Here is a 17,597-nt window from a genome sequence, read left to right as displayed (position 1 = left end):
CTAAATAGTCAATGCTGTTGTATCTAAGTGAGATCATGAGGCCTGCTGGGAGTAAATTCTGCCTGGATGCAAAGAACCTTCCTGCTATTAAGCATTTTAAAGGTTAAGCATGCACTGTAATGATTTCGCATTTAATTATGAAAATGGAACATACCAAAAGAATTTTTTCTCAAAATAATGATTTTCAAAAAGCCTAATGCCATTTACCTCACAATATCACAATTTAGGATGCTTGTATGTATGTTCTCCTCATATCTCCAGGCTATGAACTTAATTTACAATTGATGTTTATAATCATGCCAAGAGGTCCTAACCAATGTATAGGCCTATTGTGCTGCCTGCTGGACAAAGATACGGTGGGGGACTCCTTCCTGCCCCAGCACCTGTTCAGCCTAACTAAGGCAGGAAGGCAAATTAATAATAATAATATATTTTACTACTTCCCAGCTGTGGCATGCATTTGATGAATTGTATGGCTGAAAGTCTCAGGCAAACCAGAAACACAAGTTCAATCCTGAAGCAGTAAAATACAAGAGCTGTCATCGTCTTTGCCAGAGCACATGAACAAACACTAAACAGAAGCATCATTTACTGGGAGAACCAACTCCACCAGCCTAGTCCTTGTCCAGGGAAGCTGTAGGGTGAGATGATGCATGAAAACAGTGCAATGAGACAGAGCATGTGTCCAACTCTATCACTCAGTGTATGGCATTATTTGCTCAGATAAGTGGCAATGGCTGGTGAAAAATACTTGTTAATCATGGTTTCAAAACCAAAGTTTACATCTGAAGAGCAACTTCCTCAGAAATCCTAGAATTGTTTTAAACTGATGAAAGGGATTTATAACCTATTAACATCCCTTTTCCTTGCCTGTTTAGTTTTGTGTATGTGAATGCTATTAGATTTGGAAACTTATGGAAGCATGGAGCCCTATGGCTGTAAATATTTAATGTGGTAGAACTCTCAGAAGGCACAGAATATGAAGTATTTTTTATAAAATGTAAAGCCAACTGAAAAAGGGACTTCATTACATTGTTGGAAGTGGTTTTAAAATGCACTTTTAAAAATAAAAGTAAGCCTACTTCCTCCTGGGAAAGAGGCTCTCTTAATAATAGCCATGGAAATGTGCAGTCTGCAATGCACTGTTGGGTGCTTATGATTCTTTCAGCAGCACTCTGCACAATGAAGAGTTTTCCCAGTGTTCCAGACCCTTGTGCAGATCTGTTCAGCCACTGTGTTTTTTTTAACTAAGCTCATAAAGTATTTATTCTTCCTACCAAGTGTGAAAATTTTACTTGCTTTGATAATCGCAAAAAAATTAGGTAATTATCTCATATAAAATAAAAGTTCTGCTTGTTTTATGTCAGCTTTTGTTTCTTTGGACATGCTTTAAAAATGTCTGTGCTTTCTTGGTACAGCTGAAGTTTACAGAAAGTGATTATTTTGGCAATGTATTGCAAACTCGCAAATACGCAGCCCAATCTGATTTCTACTGGCTTAGAAAAGAAGTTCCAAAAACAGAGTGAGTAGACAAAAGGCAAATTTACATAATCTTCTAACAATATTTGAACTTATTTAATTTATATATTAAATACTGTTATATATTAAGTTTTAATAGAATTATGTTAACAGAAATATGTTATGCCACAAAAGGCCTATGGGCAAACTGCCATTATTCAGAAACTCCTGTGAATTTTCTTTTTGAAGGTATCCCTGTTCATATGCAGAGTAGTCATGTGCTTGAAGCTTAAACTTAATTTAATGAAAAAAGGGGTAATTGAATTGCAATTAAAAATGGATTATGTCTCTTGGTCACAGTTAGAGTTTGAAATGGTACAGCGGGGATTTATGAACTAAATTCTGTAGGAATGAAATCATAGTAAGAGATAATGCTATTATTAGAAATACAAATCAGCATTGTTAGTTACCTGCTGTTGATAGCAATGATACAGAATGAAGCATAATTGAATCTATGTATGTTATTTTTATTTATTTGTAAACATGAGAGTGCAGATTGTGTCACAAACTTTCATAAAATACATAAGAGAATCATTCTCTTTTCTTACTGGGGGTAATCAAATCCTTAAAATGCAAATTAAAACCTAAGCAGAACTTAATTAGTCTAATCATGCTACTTAAAAATGACTTCTTCTATACACAGAATTTGAAATCAGTGCCAGTGCTTAGCTCCAGTGGTTTTATTTCCTTAGGACTCCAGAAACCCTGCTCAAACTGAACCATACCTTGTTCTGGGGGTGGCTCTGTGCTGTCCATGAGATAGGGGGACAAACTAAGGTTGCTCATGGTTTAAGTGTTTTAATTTGGCCCTGTGTGTTCAAGGCATTATTTATAAGTTAGATTTAATTGTGAATTTTACCTTCTCATCACAGCTTTCTCTGACATTGCACTGGTCAACCCAGGGGTATGATTTTAGGGATTTTCCTGCATGCCAGGACCAGACCATGATGGTGTGTTCTCTTCAGGGCAGCAGTTCCAAGAGAGCAGTGGAACAGCACTGGCCTCTCTATAGCAGTGGTCAGCCTTGGGGCAGCCAGCACTGATGCAGAACCTGTAGATTGTTGGCACAATGGGAAAGCTCCCCTGAGAGGAAATCAAGTGGCAGGCAGCCCCTGACCCCAGGACTGTATTCTGAGAGCTGTCACATGGGTATGCTTAAAAAATGAAAGTGTTATCCAATTGCTCTCTACGAGATTGAACCCTTCTCATGCCTGTCTTACCTTCTTGTTCCCAGGACTACATAACAGCCATCATCACCTTTGTAGCTCTTTTCTTGTCAGCCCTCAGAGCACATTCAGGCCTGGGGGATGCCAGTTTGATTTCTGGTCCCTTCCCTTTGTTAGCACAGCTATTTGCTCTGCCTTCTGCAGGGCTGGAGGTAATCTCACCTGAGCCCTGGCAGGGAGGGATAATTAGGGCTCCTGCTGGGATATTATTCTGTCTCTGCGACTGTTCAGTGATAGAAAAGAGCTCTGAAAGTGGTGTCACTCTGCCTGCTGAGGGACACCAAGGCACAGAGTCATTGCTGCCTCCAGAAATTTTTAAAAAAATTATTTAACTAAACCAATAACTCCCACTTACCAGTCTAAGTCTTGTCAAACCTGGCCTCAAACATATCAGCCACTTTTTAGCTACTTCCCACTTTTAAATCATCATATTCCACTGCTTTTTGATGCTTTTGCCTTCTTTTTTTCCTCCAATTTTCTGTTTTTGTTTTTTAAACATTTATATTTCATATAACTCCACAGAATTTTTGATGAGGGTTGGTGCTATGTTGATAGCTAATTACCCTTGGGGTTTTGTTTCTATTTGCTTCATTTCTTCTTTTCCCTAGTTTAGTAGCTTTTAGCATAACATTTATATTTCGAGATAGATATTATAGGATCATCAAAGTTGTGGACCAAAAAAGATAAATAAGAAAATTAGTGTTTAAGCAAATAAAATAAAAGTTGCTAAAATAATATTACACCTAAAAGATAAAACACTGTACTCTTTTAGCAGACAGTCCATGTTTCTCAATAATTATTTCAAACTGGAATCACTTTCCTCAGCTAAATGTGAAATTAAAATGATAGTTCAATCAAAACACCAGAGAAAAACCATCAGGGGATGGACAGAGATGGGAGATACAAGACAAAGCAGTTGGGTAAAACAAGGGGGAATATGGATAACAAAGTGGAAGAGAATTGTTTTGGAAATTCAACAATTTTTAATTAAAAAAAAAAGAAAAAAAACCTAAAGCAGGAGTAATTATCAAAAATCTTTATTCTCTCTTCTGTTCTCTCCATCCCTGGCATTTATCTGCCTAACAGGAGAGGGGAGCATGGAGGAACTCAGATGAGCTCTCATTGCTCAGGGCGTGGGGGATGTGCCACACCCAGCCCTACTGGTACCCTAAAGCTGTGACAAGGCTCTGGGGTGCTGGAGCTGCCTCTGCTGCCAGTCCTGGGGCCAGGCTCCCCTGGGGACACCACAGCTCTGGGAGGTGTCACTTGTGCTCAACACCAGCCTTGGTGCCAGCTGCCATCCTCACAGCTGGCTGGGGAGGTGACTGTCACCTTCACAGCTGGCTCTCTTCAGCAAGAAAAAAAGTGCTCAGGTATCAGCAGAGAGTGAAATCAAAGGGATTTGTGCAGGAGCTGAGGAATGAGGTGCACAAACCAGCCCAGGTTAGGTTGAGAGGGCCCAGGGAGGAGTCTGGAAGGGGCAGTGTGGGCACCAGGTGTGAGGACAATCGTCATAAGCCAGCTGGAGCAGAGGAAAGTGAAAGGCAGTACAGGGGGAAGTGGTGGCCATGGGAAGGGAAAAATAAGGAGAGTCAGGGTTTTAGTTGCATTTGCCTATCCATCCATGGAGTCACACACATTCATACATACAAATATCCCTGTGTGTGTGTGTGTGTGTGTACAAACACATGCCTGCACATTTTAATCAGAGACAGAATCTGTCCTCCTTAACACTGGTATCATACTTGCAAATAACAAAGCATCAGAGGACTTCTTGGCCCCACCACTTCATTATTATTCATCTTTCTCCTTTGAAGTCAGTTCATAATTCAAGATTTTTAGACCTGGCCAAATCTTTCTCAATTTTCACTAGACTTTCAGAGGTGGGGATGCAGATGTCTGGTATCCCAATAAGATGATACAAAGGAAGGATGTTATGAGAAGATTCTGGGGTCTCCTCCAGGACTTATCATTATTTTTCTTGACCACACACTATTGTGTGTAAGCCCTGGCTCTTGGTTTGCCACAAGGGAGGGCAGCTCTGAGAGGTTCTGGGTTGGATACCTCTAAGGATGGTGCAAAAGCTCCTTCTGCAAAAAGGGAAAAGCAGCCATCAAAAACACTGGGCAGGCTGTTGTCTGTTGGAGAGATGCTGCTGGAAATTGTGTGGCTGGGACCTGCCCTGGAGAGGAGAGGCTGGAAAGGAGCCTCCTGGAGCCTTTTCCTGGTCTTTGAGCCTCATTTATGCAGTGATGTGGCACTGAAGGCTGGGCCCAGCCTTACCATCCTAGCTGCTTGTCCATTCCTGAGGGAGACAGATGGCAGCCTGGCCTGGAACAATAATCTGTTTCTACATGGGCAAATATATAAGAGACTAACAATGAGAAGAGGAAATACAATTTTGAAAGTCACCTTGAAGGTTGCCTCCCTTATAGTTTTTTTTCTTAGTGTTTTCTTTGGAAGACATTTTCCAGCTTCCAGAAACTTTGTACAGCTTTTCACTTATAACCAGCTTAATTCTTTGTACATTCACAAGTTCATTTTGTTTGTTTACATGATTATTTATTTTTTATTTCTTACTTTGAATGTTGAACAGAAAACTGAAATATTTCTTCCAACTCAGAAAACTAAGGATCAAATTGCAAACTCAATTTGTGCTTTACAGAGAATTAAATAAACTAATAAGCTTTTTTCTGTGTTGTAAATGTTCCCAACCATCCCTGTTCATGAATGGCAATATAGCACACTATACTCTTAGCAAAGAAAGAAAATATCAGAGGACATTTCAGCCTCAAGAACACAGACTAAGAGAGTTCCTGCCCCAATTGCTATCTCAGTGTCTGTTTCACATTTTATTTCTGCAAGAGAAATCTCAACCTTACAAGTGACAACTCTGCAGAATTAGGTTCTGACTGCTGCAGAAGTAGATAGGTAGTGCTACAGGACATCATTCAAAGCTGTCCCCTTTTCACAAACTTATAGCAAATAAAAACAGTGTAAACAGTTCTAGAATTTTTATTTATTTACTTTGTAGTTAATAAGAGCTTGGAATGTGTAATGCCTTTCTTTTTTTTCTATCATTCTGTGAGTAGATAAAGCACACAGAAATTGTAGCCAGACCTGGAGCAAATGATCAGGGAATCTGACTTCAAGCAGGAATGGCAGAGTTATTTCTAAGTTTGCTTCACCTTAAAATTTAACAGCAACAGCAGCTATTTATTACACCCCTTCATGTTGTAATTTGGTGTGTTATTAGTTAAGAGCTGTCCCTGAAGGTTCAGTCATTTCAAGGAGCTCACTGAAAGAGCATGGCAGAGGAGAAGTTGTTCTGCTAGTTTGAATGGAAGCAGTCTTGGTTATTGCTACTCTTTTGTGGAAAATATTTCCTAAATATTTTTGAGAGGGCTCAGAATGGTACAACAAAATGCTAGAATAGAAATATGTCAAATATTAAATTCTCTGCTTGTTACTAGAGAACTCATTCTTCCTTATTCCTCTGTGTGGCTGCTACATGTCCTCTCCCTAACTGCTTAAAAGCAAAATGAATTCCATACAGGATCATTCTTAAGGCATTTTTATAAAGGAGCAACTTGGAAAGAACTGAGTTCAGTTTTGCAGTGGGAAAATCAAGGCTGCTCTCAGCCTTGGGCTCATGCTAAGCTCAGCAAACAGGGTGGGCTCTGCAGTTCTGGTGGTAGATCATGAGAAAAGCAGCAGCCTCAGGACAGGGATGCTGTGATGTGTCTTCACCTGCAAGATACACATCTATGAGTTCATAGGTATGAAAGTATGGCCAGAGGATGGTGTGAAGTCCTCTCAGTAAATGTGGACCAAATGTCACCAGCATTCACTGCTACTCTTGGGCAGACTGAGGTGCTGCTGTGGGCACAAGTTCCTGCATCACCACTCCTCACCCAGGAAGAACAAGAGCAAACTTGTGCTGTTAGAGAGCTGTCTCCAGTCAGTGAAGAGCTCTTTGCTGCTGCTTGTGGTGGTTCCTCTCTGCAGCTAGCTGTGGTAAGCCCCCCCAGAGGATGGAGAGAAGAGCCACAGCACATTAATCTGTTTTGAAGTATCTGTTATACGTCTCAGGCCCTTAATCCTCTGACTGGAAATAAAAAGCTAAGAGGAATTTGCAAAAAGGGAGCATTTTCTGTCCCAGAAGCCTTTTTCATGCTTAAAAATTGCTGTTTGAGAACAGAAAAGCCATTGTAAGCAGAACAAGCCAAGAGGGTGAGGTGCCAGTCACAACACTATGTGTCTTTGCTCAAACTTACAGTAAAATATAAATTGAAGTCTTGACTCTTTCAGATGTGTTTTCTCCTTGTCGAAAAAGGGACAGTCCTCCAGATTTACAGCTAAACCTGGAGCACCAGTCCCAAGGCATAAATGGCAGGTTTGCATCCTTCAAAACAGTTCAGCTGATTGCTGCTGTGAACAAACATCAAATTGAAATGTAGTTAATTAAGCCCCTAATTTTTTTTCTTTGTCCCCTCACCATATATATTCTTTTCACTACAGTACCTCTAACATTTAATCTCCTTATTATGAAGAAAGCAGAAAATAGACCAGAAAACAACCTCCCCCTGCTCCTCCCTTTCACAATCTCCTAATAAACAAGACAGGGAAAGTTATCTCTGACAATTAGAGGCTGTAATGTAATGGATGGTTAAAATAAGTACATGACATCACTCTTATAGCCTTCATTTATTACTTTTTCTAGTTGATGTATTGCAAAATAAGCTGCTCAGCTTGGAAAATAAACAAGCAGTTAAATTTATTGATAAAAGACAAAATGCTGCCATTTTTGAATTATCCCCTTTGTTACATGGTTTAAATGAGGGCATCAGTTGTCAGAAAAACAAGATCTGCAGATGATTCTTTTAAAAATGGGGCTATTTAAAAGCATGAATTGTGTATACATTGTCATTGATACCACACATTTTCCATATTCTGATAGATCTTCCTTTGGAAAGATCTCACTCATTGTTTTGGAGCTCCTTTCTCTTCTCTTTAAAAGAAATTTTCCAAAGCAGTTACATTGCATTCACATGGCTTTATAAAACTTTTGGGTAATATTTTGCTAATGACATCAGGATGTTCCTGTTTGAACATTTACTAGAGGTGCTTCTCAGTTATTATGAACTAACCACTAATTATCATCATCTTTATTTCTTTAACCAAATTTCTTCCTTATAAAACCACAAAGTGAAATTTTGGGCTCACTGAACTCAGGGTTTCATCTGAGGGGATTTGGATCTAGCTGAAGTCAGTCAAGATTTTCCATTCATATGGTTGAAGCCACTGTCAATATAGAAGAGCTTAGGCTAAGGAGATTCATTTGCTATTCTTAGAATCATAGAATATCCTGAGTGGGAAAGGACTCACAAGGATCATCAAAGTCCATCTCCTATTAAAATCTAGGGTTTCTTCCAGTATACATAAGAATTCAAACTATGAGAAGAAATGCCTGGCAAGAGGTCTCTTTGTTTAGGATGGTCATGTTCACTGCATAGGGTACAGAACATGAAGCTGTTTATTTTGAATTTACATTCTCAGAAATTAGCTGTTTATGTTGCTGGCATAATCCTAATTTTTCAAGTAGTTGTTCAGCAAAGCCTCTAAAGCCACTTTACTTGTTTCAAAATGCTCTCCTCTGATTCCAACAGGGAGTTCCTCCACACGTGTTTGAAGGACACCCAGGAGAGTTTTCACAGCTGCTGTCCGTGTTGCAGCCTCTTCTGGGTGAATTTTGTTTCATCAGCATGGCTGGCCTCACAAGCACAGTGGCCACTTAAAAATTAAACAGATCACATGATGGGATCACTAAGAATTGCCCCTGTTGGGCATTTATTGACTGCATGCAGTTAAAGTCATTAAACAATAGATTTCAATGTTTTAGAAAGTGCAGATAGCATGTACTGAAATGGAGAAATATTTAAACTTTAATGTATCTTAAGTCCTTAATGTTTTTACTTTCTTCTACTGAGTTCAATTTTAATCTTTGCTCCTTTGATTCATAAAGGTGAATGTCAATGTACTGACAGACAATTTCTTTTGTTCTTACTACAGGTGGTTTACAAGCCCAACTACTGTAAATGCTTTTTATAGTGCATCTACCAACCAGATCCGTGAGTATCTTCCTTCTGAGCCTCCTTATAAAGTGCTTGTTTGGGAATGTATGTATCAAGCTTCAGATAACAGCTGTACCTGTTGTGTTGTTTGTGACTGAAAAAAGTTCAAACCCGGTAATTCAGCTGTGAGACTTAAGTGTGTGTGTATGTGTGTGTGTTTGTATTCTGTCCAGTGTGAATGATAGCTTAAATCACTTTTATTAAAGCCTAATGTTTCTATTTTTTGTTTTGTGTAGCAAAAACGTGTGCACACATCTCCATAAATACACAGTGATAGCAGTTCTGTCCTCTAGTATTGACAGATATGTAACAATAAATGTGACTAGAGAAGACTGTGATATAGACCAGAAAACATAAGAAGGTGTCTCCAGTGGATTTGTTCAATACCTTCAAGGGCAAGGAGTGATATCTGTAGTTAACTGAAAATTCTTACCTGTATGTGCAGTACTACCTGTCTGATTCTAATTTTTGTTACTGGCTGGCTTTAGGCAGCATATATTCTAGTGTGGAAACAAATAAGGTAAAAGAGCTGAGTTTTTCAATGATGTGTAATGAGTTTGGATGTTCATTCCTGTTTGCTTTAATGGGACTTCGAATTGAAATTGTCTAACAGGCTTTAAAATTCTATAGCAGGCTTTAAAACTCTATGCCAGTCTGCGTGCAACAGTTTCACCTTTACCCTGGCAATTCTCTTTGCTTTTATTAGCTTTGCATGTTAAATCAACCTTCTTTTTCTGTGCTGTTAGGGTCTGGAAAGTGGCTGCCACCACATCTGTGGCCTCAGTCCCCAGAGTCAGGATGTCAAAAATTGCTGAGTGATTCCCCCTTTTTCTCCTGAATCTCTTTTAGTCACAGAGAGAAAGGCACAAAGTTAATGTATCACACTGTAGAAGCTACAGCAGAGAACTGGCAGTTTGAGTCTGCTGGTATTTGCTTCTACCAGTTTCTGTAAACAGTTTTGCCTTCAAACCACTCACTTAAATTTTTTTGTGTCTAAGTGATCTCATTTGTAAAGCATGTATTATAATTAAGTTCTTTTGATTAAAGTTAGTGCTAGATTTAGATAGCTCTGCCTTAATTAGAGGGCTGCCATCATTAGGCCATCACATTTTTGTTGATCATCTGAGGGAGCATTGGCTGAGGTGGTCCCAGCTCTGAGGTACCCCTGAAGCATTACAGCTCCTGTTCCTCCAGCCACCCCTGCTGCTAGGAAGGTTTTGTGGGAGTGGAGAGGAAGCCTGCTCAGAAAAATGAGAGCCATTTCTGTTATACCTTCTTTAATATTGGGTTCTTTCAAATTTGGGCAGTGCTCAGCTGTCCCAGCCTCTCTGCCATGGTACATTAGAGAAAACTGTGATGAGAGGCTGGAGCCACTGAAAATGTCAAACTTGCTGTGTCTGAAAGAGTCAGGAGGCAAAAAAGAGGCAGTTGTCAAACATAACCCATCAGTCATAGGTGTAGAGGTGATTGTATTTTCTATATCATAACTGCTGAACTTCTCATTCTGCTGGCAAGTGACCTGGAAGTTTGGACAGTGCCACTGACTCTCAGTCCTTTTAGGACTGTTTCAAAGAGGAAAAGGGTTTAGCTGGCTCTTTCTGAACAAAATCCTCTCATACCTGAGAGAGAGGTAAAAATGTAATCATGCCCTTACAATGATGTGCAACAGGAGGGAGGATTCAGAGAAAGGCACAGTACTGTCTGCTGCTGCTGGCTGGTGTGTTTTTATGGGGCAAGAGGCCCTGGGTGATGTGGGAGGAACATTCTCTGGTAGAAGTTGCTGATAAACATTTGACACATGTCATGGTTTGACACTGGCACAATGCCAGTGCCCCATGAAAATATACTTCCCTGGTGTTTGCTGTGAGATGTGACCAGGAAATAAGCAAAGCAGGCCTCTACCTTAGAAAAAAAAGTTTATTAACTAAACTACAAAAGAAAAAAAAACCACACACACACACACACACACCTGGAAAATGAAAACTCCACAAAAGCATTTCCTCCTCCCCCCACCACATTTCCAATACATCTTCCAGATTTCAAGTCTCCATCCATCACCCTGTAAATACTCAATTTCAGTCCATCAAGAGGAGAGGAGTCCTTCTTGGGGCCATGGTGACCTCTTCCTTGCATGCCCAGCGCTCTCACCACTGGACATGGAACAGAGCTGCTTCAAGGGTTATCCTTTTAAGGGTGCTTTGACCAGTTCCAAAAAAAGCACAGTTTTCTCTCACTCTCGGGACCTCTTGTCCCCCCCATACTTGTCTACCCCCTGGGGCCAGGGGGTCTCCAAAACTGAACCCTCTCAGTTCTGAGCCATCGCCTCCCCCCTGGATGCAGCCTCTGTGTCGCGAGGAAGCATGGTTCTGTCCATGGCTGTACCAAAAAGAGTCCAGCAACCAGCTATCCATCATCTTTTTCCGGCCTCTTCTTTACTCTCCCAGCCTCACTCACTGCTCCGACTGTCATTCATTTGCTCATTTCTTCTTTATCATCCACTCCATCTCCCCTCTGGGAAAGGTCCAAATGCTCTGTGAGGTCTTCATTGTCCAGAAAGGGGTTAACAAACTCCTGCACTCGGCCAGGCTCCTTCCCTGCTGCACTCCCCCCTTCCCCCTCCTTCTTCACAGGCCGATATCACTTCAAGGCCACAGGCCCGTACCAGCTTCCTCTCTCTCATCTTCTAGCTGGGTGTGGGGGGGGCTGCCCAAATCTTCTCGGGGCCTCTCTCCCTCTGTCTCTCCTGGGGGGGGGGCTGCCCAACACCTCCTGGTGCCCCCCACCACCCTTCCATCTTGAGGGGTCAGGCCTACCTCTCCCGGGCCGCAGGTTTCCCCTCCCCCGCCCAGCTCGAAGCCGGGCAGGGGAGGCCTTGCCTCTTTGCTGGCCGGAAATCAAAGAGAGAGCCCGAGGGAGCGCTCTGCTTCTAACCCCTGTGTTCTCAGAGGCGCATCCACCCTCAGTGGCCAAGCCTGGTGTCAATTTAAAATCTGAACACCTATTGGCCTCTGGCCACTCCATTCCCAGAAAACCTGCTTCCTGTAAACCCACAACACACATCACTACTGATTTCCCATTAATGCTGTGGGGAAGAACTGCTACCTTCCTGCTTTGTGTTTTCAGTAGTAATCTGTACAACGTTCTGGGGCTGCTCACATGCCACAAGAACTGTAGCATTTTTAAAGGCCTAGTTAAATAATAGAAAAGAAGTTCTAGAAACCAGAATCATTTGAGAATAAGAATTAAGCTTGAACTCTAGCAAGTTAGATGTAAAACCGTGATATGGCAAGCCCAGAAAGATTTTGAGGACCAAATTTCCAGGAGCATAAGAACTAATACTAAAACCTCCTCATCAAATTCACTGAGAAAGGAGAGTCTCTAAGGCATAAAAAATAAGATAATTCTTTGCATTGAAAGAGTTTGGGAAGTTCTAATTCTGGAGTTTTTACTTGTGAGAGGTTAGTCCCAGAAATTGTTTAAAATTTAGTGTCAATAGAAGGGACTTTAGAAGAAATTCATACAAGGAACTGTGACAAATATAAGGACCACATAATATTGTCCCAGGTATTTCAAAGGAACTTGAACAAAAATTTTCCAAACAGCCATCTTTGATGTATAGCCTATGACTTATAGTGGCCTCAGCACAGAAAGAAGAGGTGTGACAAGTATCAAATCCTATTTTTCAAAAGACAATTCAGAGGGATCTGCATAACAAGTCATTTTAGCCTTTATATGAAGGAATCTGGTTGTGACCACAACATGATTGAATAGAGAGAATGAATAAGCATATGATATAACTGTGAAGAGTGAACCTGAGAATGTGAGATGCTTTTTGCTTTTTCTTTTAGAAAAAAATCATTCTTTCTTAATCTACTAGAGTTTTTTTTTTTAATTCAGAAAGCAAGTAAGTATGCTTGATACCATTATATGCTTTTTTCCATAGAACACTATTGATGAGGTTCTTTCCCAATACTAATAACTGAAAGTTGTCATGGGACAAGAAAGAAGGTCCTTTCATAAATTAATGGCTGATTAGAATAAGAAAAGGAGGTAGGAACCAATTACTTGTTGGCAAATTGTTGACTTGTTGTGAGGGTCTGTGCTACTCACTGCATTGGCAGATGAACTGAGAAGAGGGTGTTGTGTTCTGTTCTGTTCTGTGCAAAAGAACAGAGGGATATAAACCCAGTCCTGGAGGACAGTTCCTTCTGCTGCTGGCTGCTCAGGAAGGCAGGAATGTGTGCTACCAGAAGAATTGCCTCACAGGTAGTTGCCTGAAACTCTTTCCCATCACATCTACAACTGATCACTCCTGTAAATGAGTGAATGGACCAGATATCTTCTTCACTATCAGCTTGAGTGCCCCTGCTCTTGAGTGAGAAAACTGGACTTTATTGCCTTCAAGGCCCATCCATTTTTGCTCTTTATAAGAGAGTTTACTAAGAAGAATTTGAGAAATAAGAATTTTAAAATGTGTAATAGAATTTGATTATGGAAAGTAGTTTCCATGTGAACTGGAAAATCCCCGCTTCCAAAATTTGATTCTAAAAATTAGATCCATTAGTTTGGAAATGGAAATGTACTCTGTGATGATATCAACAAAACTACAGCAATTGCAAACTTGATTAGTGACTGGAGGCTTCTTGAAAAAGTTTAGAGAAAAAGAAACATCAGCGCCTGGACCCATGGATTCTGAAAAGCAGCAATCATCAGGTGCCTGCACAAGGGAAGGGGAATGTGGATGTCCTGAGCACTTCTAAGCTCTAGGCAGCTGCTTTTGCTCTCTGTGTTCAGAGCACAGGGATGTCTCTGACACTGATGGAAGGATCACAAATTCTTCTCTCTCTGTATTCTGTATCACTGACATAAATGTTGGAATATTCATGCAAGTCGATGTGATCTTCATATACAGGCAGGCTGTTAGTGTTTTTAACTTGACTACTCAGTTACTTGAAAAAAAAGGTCTTATTTCACTAAAAGAGAAAATGAATAGAGAATAGAAACTGGGTGATTTAAAAATTACTAGATTTGGGAGAATTTAGCAAATCTTGCATATGCAGTAGATGTACCAAATTTTGCTGTCTTTTAGTGCAAACACTTTTGTGTTTGGTGTTGCTTTGTTTCATTTTCATTACTAAATTATTGATAGTTTGAATGACCAATGATTCTATTAGTATTTCAAAAGGAGAAAAAAGTAGCTGCATCAAGGTGAGATGTGCCACAAATAGCAGAGTTAAAAAATATGTTACATATCATTTACCTTAATATTATACAAGGTTACTCCTGATGTTCTCTGTGTGTTAGTTTATTGATTTATTTCCTCTTTTTCCATAACTCAAAGTGTCTTAGAGGAAACACTATGCCTGTTTGTAATGGTTGTTAATTATTTTTTAATCCTAGTTTGGATCATTTTTCAATTTTCTGTGCATTTGCTCGTCAATTTCCCCTTTAATTATAGGTACTTAACAAGGACAACAGGTATGTGTCATTGCCTTTAGAGTCTCAAAATGTATCTAAGTACACTTCATATCATCTAAGCAGCATGAATACTATCTTTTTAATTATCATAATTGGAACACCAAAAACAATTTCTAAAGGATTAGTTTATTTTAATGCACTCTAGAGCAGTCAACAAATATGTGCTGAAAATAGACACAAGTGATGATCAAAGTGTGCAAGCATACTTCTATGCAAGAAAAGGTTTTATTTCATTACAGCACTAAAATATTAGCCTTTGAATATGTTAAGGATAAAAGGAACTATTCATCAGACATTTGGTGTGTTTTGGATTTTTTTTAAAGCGTAAATATGTATACTTCTAGAATATATAAAAATAGTCACACTTGTGGGCTCTGAACAGTAATGAAAGGGAGATTTACAGTGAACTGAGGCAAATATAAGCAATGCACTCATGAGGTGTAAGCTTGAATAGATGTACTGGATAATTAATGTTGATATTATCTCTGTAAGTTTATATCCATGCTCCTTCTGAGTCATTTGTGCTGTTACTGCAGTTCTCTAGTGAAAGTCAAGAGGCCTCTTTAGAGAGAGGCCTCAATACGTGTTACAGGAGGCAGATATGATCTACAACAGAATTCAAAAATTGCATTCAAATTAGCATCCACAGAGAAAACCACAGATGAGAGCTCATATTAGCCAATAAGTCTCATCTTTGCGGGAAGCATCACGCAGATATTGACGCTGGCAGCTCACTGATGCTGGGAGTTGCAAGGGAGAGCTCTTATCTTGCCAGGAGCCAGGGAAGTGCTGGCAAGCAGCACCTGGTGCCATGGCCAGGGCAGGATGAGGGGAATGTGCATGGGGCATTTTCTCTTCCCTAAAGAACTGGACTATTTGGAAGGTTATTGATGAAGTAGTTTCAAGTGTGCCATTAGTTTCTTGGAGGTTAATGAACTTAACAGATTTGGACTGAACACTTTCTGAGCCCTGTTATTAAGTAAACTTTAAGTGTCTTAAGTGAGCCCTCATTTTCAATTTTCCTGATTTACTAAAGACTACTATTCTCTTTTATTTAACCATGGTGCATGATCCTTACCTCCATTCTTTATTTTTTCTTCCTGAAATTCCTATCTATGAATGTATAAAATAGAAGAACTCTTTGTTCTTCTCCCCCTAGCCCCCATTCCCTCCCCCTGGGGAATCCACTGAGGCTTTTTCCTCATAAAATAAAGATTTAAGTTTCTTGTAAAACAGATGTTTTCACATTTCCTACTCCCTTAGCAGACAGTCTTCCTTGGCACCTCACAAACCACATTGTTGCTCCACTGAGGTTGGTAAACACCAGGTTCTCACTTTTTCATGAGTAGAAAAAAGCCTCTTGTCAGGTGAAGGAAAAACTGAGCCAGGAATTGAAGCAGGGGCTGGAGAGTCCTCTGCTTTCAAAGAGCATTACTTCCCTGTATCTCTTTAATGAATTTATTCACTGAGTTCTTCATAAAATTAAGCTTTGTGTTCATGCATTGCATGGAACAGTTACTCTGCTTTAAACAATTGATATTTTATGTCATCTTTGTCCACAGGATAAAACCTGAAATAAGGTATGATTCAGGTCCATGTAATGACAGACAGTTTGGTCTCTGTCACCTACATATGGGTGCTCAGAGCTGTTTGGGTGTCTCGAAGTATCTGAGAGCAATGTGTTTTTTCTCTTGTGTTTTATCTGAGATAAAACTTGCAGGAGCCAATGAGACTGACACCTAGACCCCAAATATCAAAACCATCACTGGGTTGAGATTCAGAAGTCTGTGGAGCCATTTTAAACAAATGTATCCTGCCCTTTGGGGTGTTTTTAGACAACTCACCAACATCCCAGCTGTCTTCACATTTAATTCCCTATGTGAATTCAATATTTGATTACTGACCAGCAGTTAGTCTTCTGCTTATATCTTATCCCTTTAAAACTCTACATCTGAATTCATTCAGTGAATGGATGTGACTTGAAAAAAGCAAGCTAGAGGTTTTGAACACATCTGAGAACTGCCAGCACACCAATTGGCAGAGTACCCTGTATATCACCCAGTTTAGCACAGCTGTCTCCCATAACTGCTACTTATCTATAGGATTCACTAGCCTGTCAGAAGTTGCTTAAAACAAACCAACCTCATTATTGGAAGTAGTAAATCCACTAACTTGGAATAAGGCTTTTCATTGCTTAGTTAAAAACAGCATGCTATATAACTGAATAATGTAAGTGAACTATACAATTTGAATTCATATTTAGACTTGAACTCCAAATTTCCTCAGGATGTGGTGAGTCTTCTCATGTGTTTTTGGTTTTGTTTATCTATAATTGATCTGCATTTTTCAGGAAATTATCAGATCAAATGTAGTTATTTGCATCTTCTTGGTAAACTAGCAATATTATACTGAGGTAAGGGTATTTATCTGCAAAGTGTGTATAATAATACCAGAAGGTTTTAGCTAGGATTTATTAATGGCAGTAAAGCCCCGGCAAAATTGAAAAAAAAGAAAACATCTTCAATTTTTAAATACATTCTGACAAGCTTTACAGCACCTTGATGGAGAGAGATGCTGAAAATAACATAATGGATAAAATGAAGATAGAAACCTTTAATTACATTAAAAGTAGTCCTGTACAGGCAAAGTTCTGCCAGAGCTTCAAGATCAGCCTAAATTCAGAGTGAAATATCTGAAGTAAGCCATGTGTTGGCTCCACTGCTTGAGGTGCCCCTGCATTCCAGAGCAGTAAGGTGACTAAGGGGAAAGTTGAACAGTCACTGTGCAAGACACAGGGGTTTGGAAAGCCAAAAGCCTCCCTGGAGATGAATCTGGCAAGGGATGTGAAGAAACTTTTCTGCAAGTGTAACTGCAGCAGCAGCAAGTGGAGGGAAAATGTAGTGCTGAGTGAGGGCAGGGGACCTGGTACCAGGAGATCCACCCTTCGTGGAGGAGGAGTAGGTTAGGGAATGTTTGAACACACTGGGCAAGCACAAGCCCTTGGGCTCTGACAGGGTGCGCCTACAGGCTCACCACATCATTATAAGGCCTCTCTTGGTAATCTTCGAAAGGTTATGGTGACTGGGAGAGGTTCCTGAGGACTGGAAGAAAGCCAAAGTCACTGTTATCTTCAAGAAGGAAGATCTAGGGAATTACAAGCTAGCCAAGCTCACAACAGTCCCTGTGTACATGATAAAGTAAATCCTGGAAACAGTTTCTCTGACCAGCTTTCCACATTGAG

The 17,597-nt window shown here is 40.0% G+C and overlaps 1 protein-coding gene across 1 annotated transcript in view; it reads left to right on the top strand.

Annotated features, from left to right (window-relative positions):
- The window catches only part of PHEX (phosphate regulating endopeptidase homolog X-linked), a 101,290-nt gene that overhangs the window by 62,225 nt on the left and 21,468 nt on the right, over positions 1-17,597 (top strand). The window contains exons 14-15 of the mRNA XM_030952775.1: positions 1,419-1,522; positions 8,817-8,875. Coding sequence (XP_030808635.1) covers positions 1,419-1,522; positions 8,817-8,875 — 163 coding nt within the window. The remainder of the gene's footprint in view (positions 1-1,418; positions 1,523-8,816; positions 8,876-17,597) is intronic.

Source organism: Camarhynchus parvulus, chromosome 1 (assembly GCF_901933205.1).
Source record: "Camarhynchus parvulus chromosome 1, STF_HiC, whole genome shotgun sequence".
NCBI lineage: Eukaryota > Metazoa > Chordata > Aves > Passeriformes > Thraupidae > Camarhynchus > Camarhynchus parvulus.
This window is presented reverse-complemented; position numbering and strand designations above follow the sequence as displayed.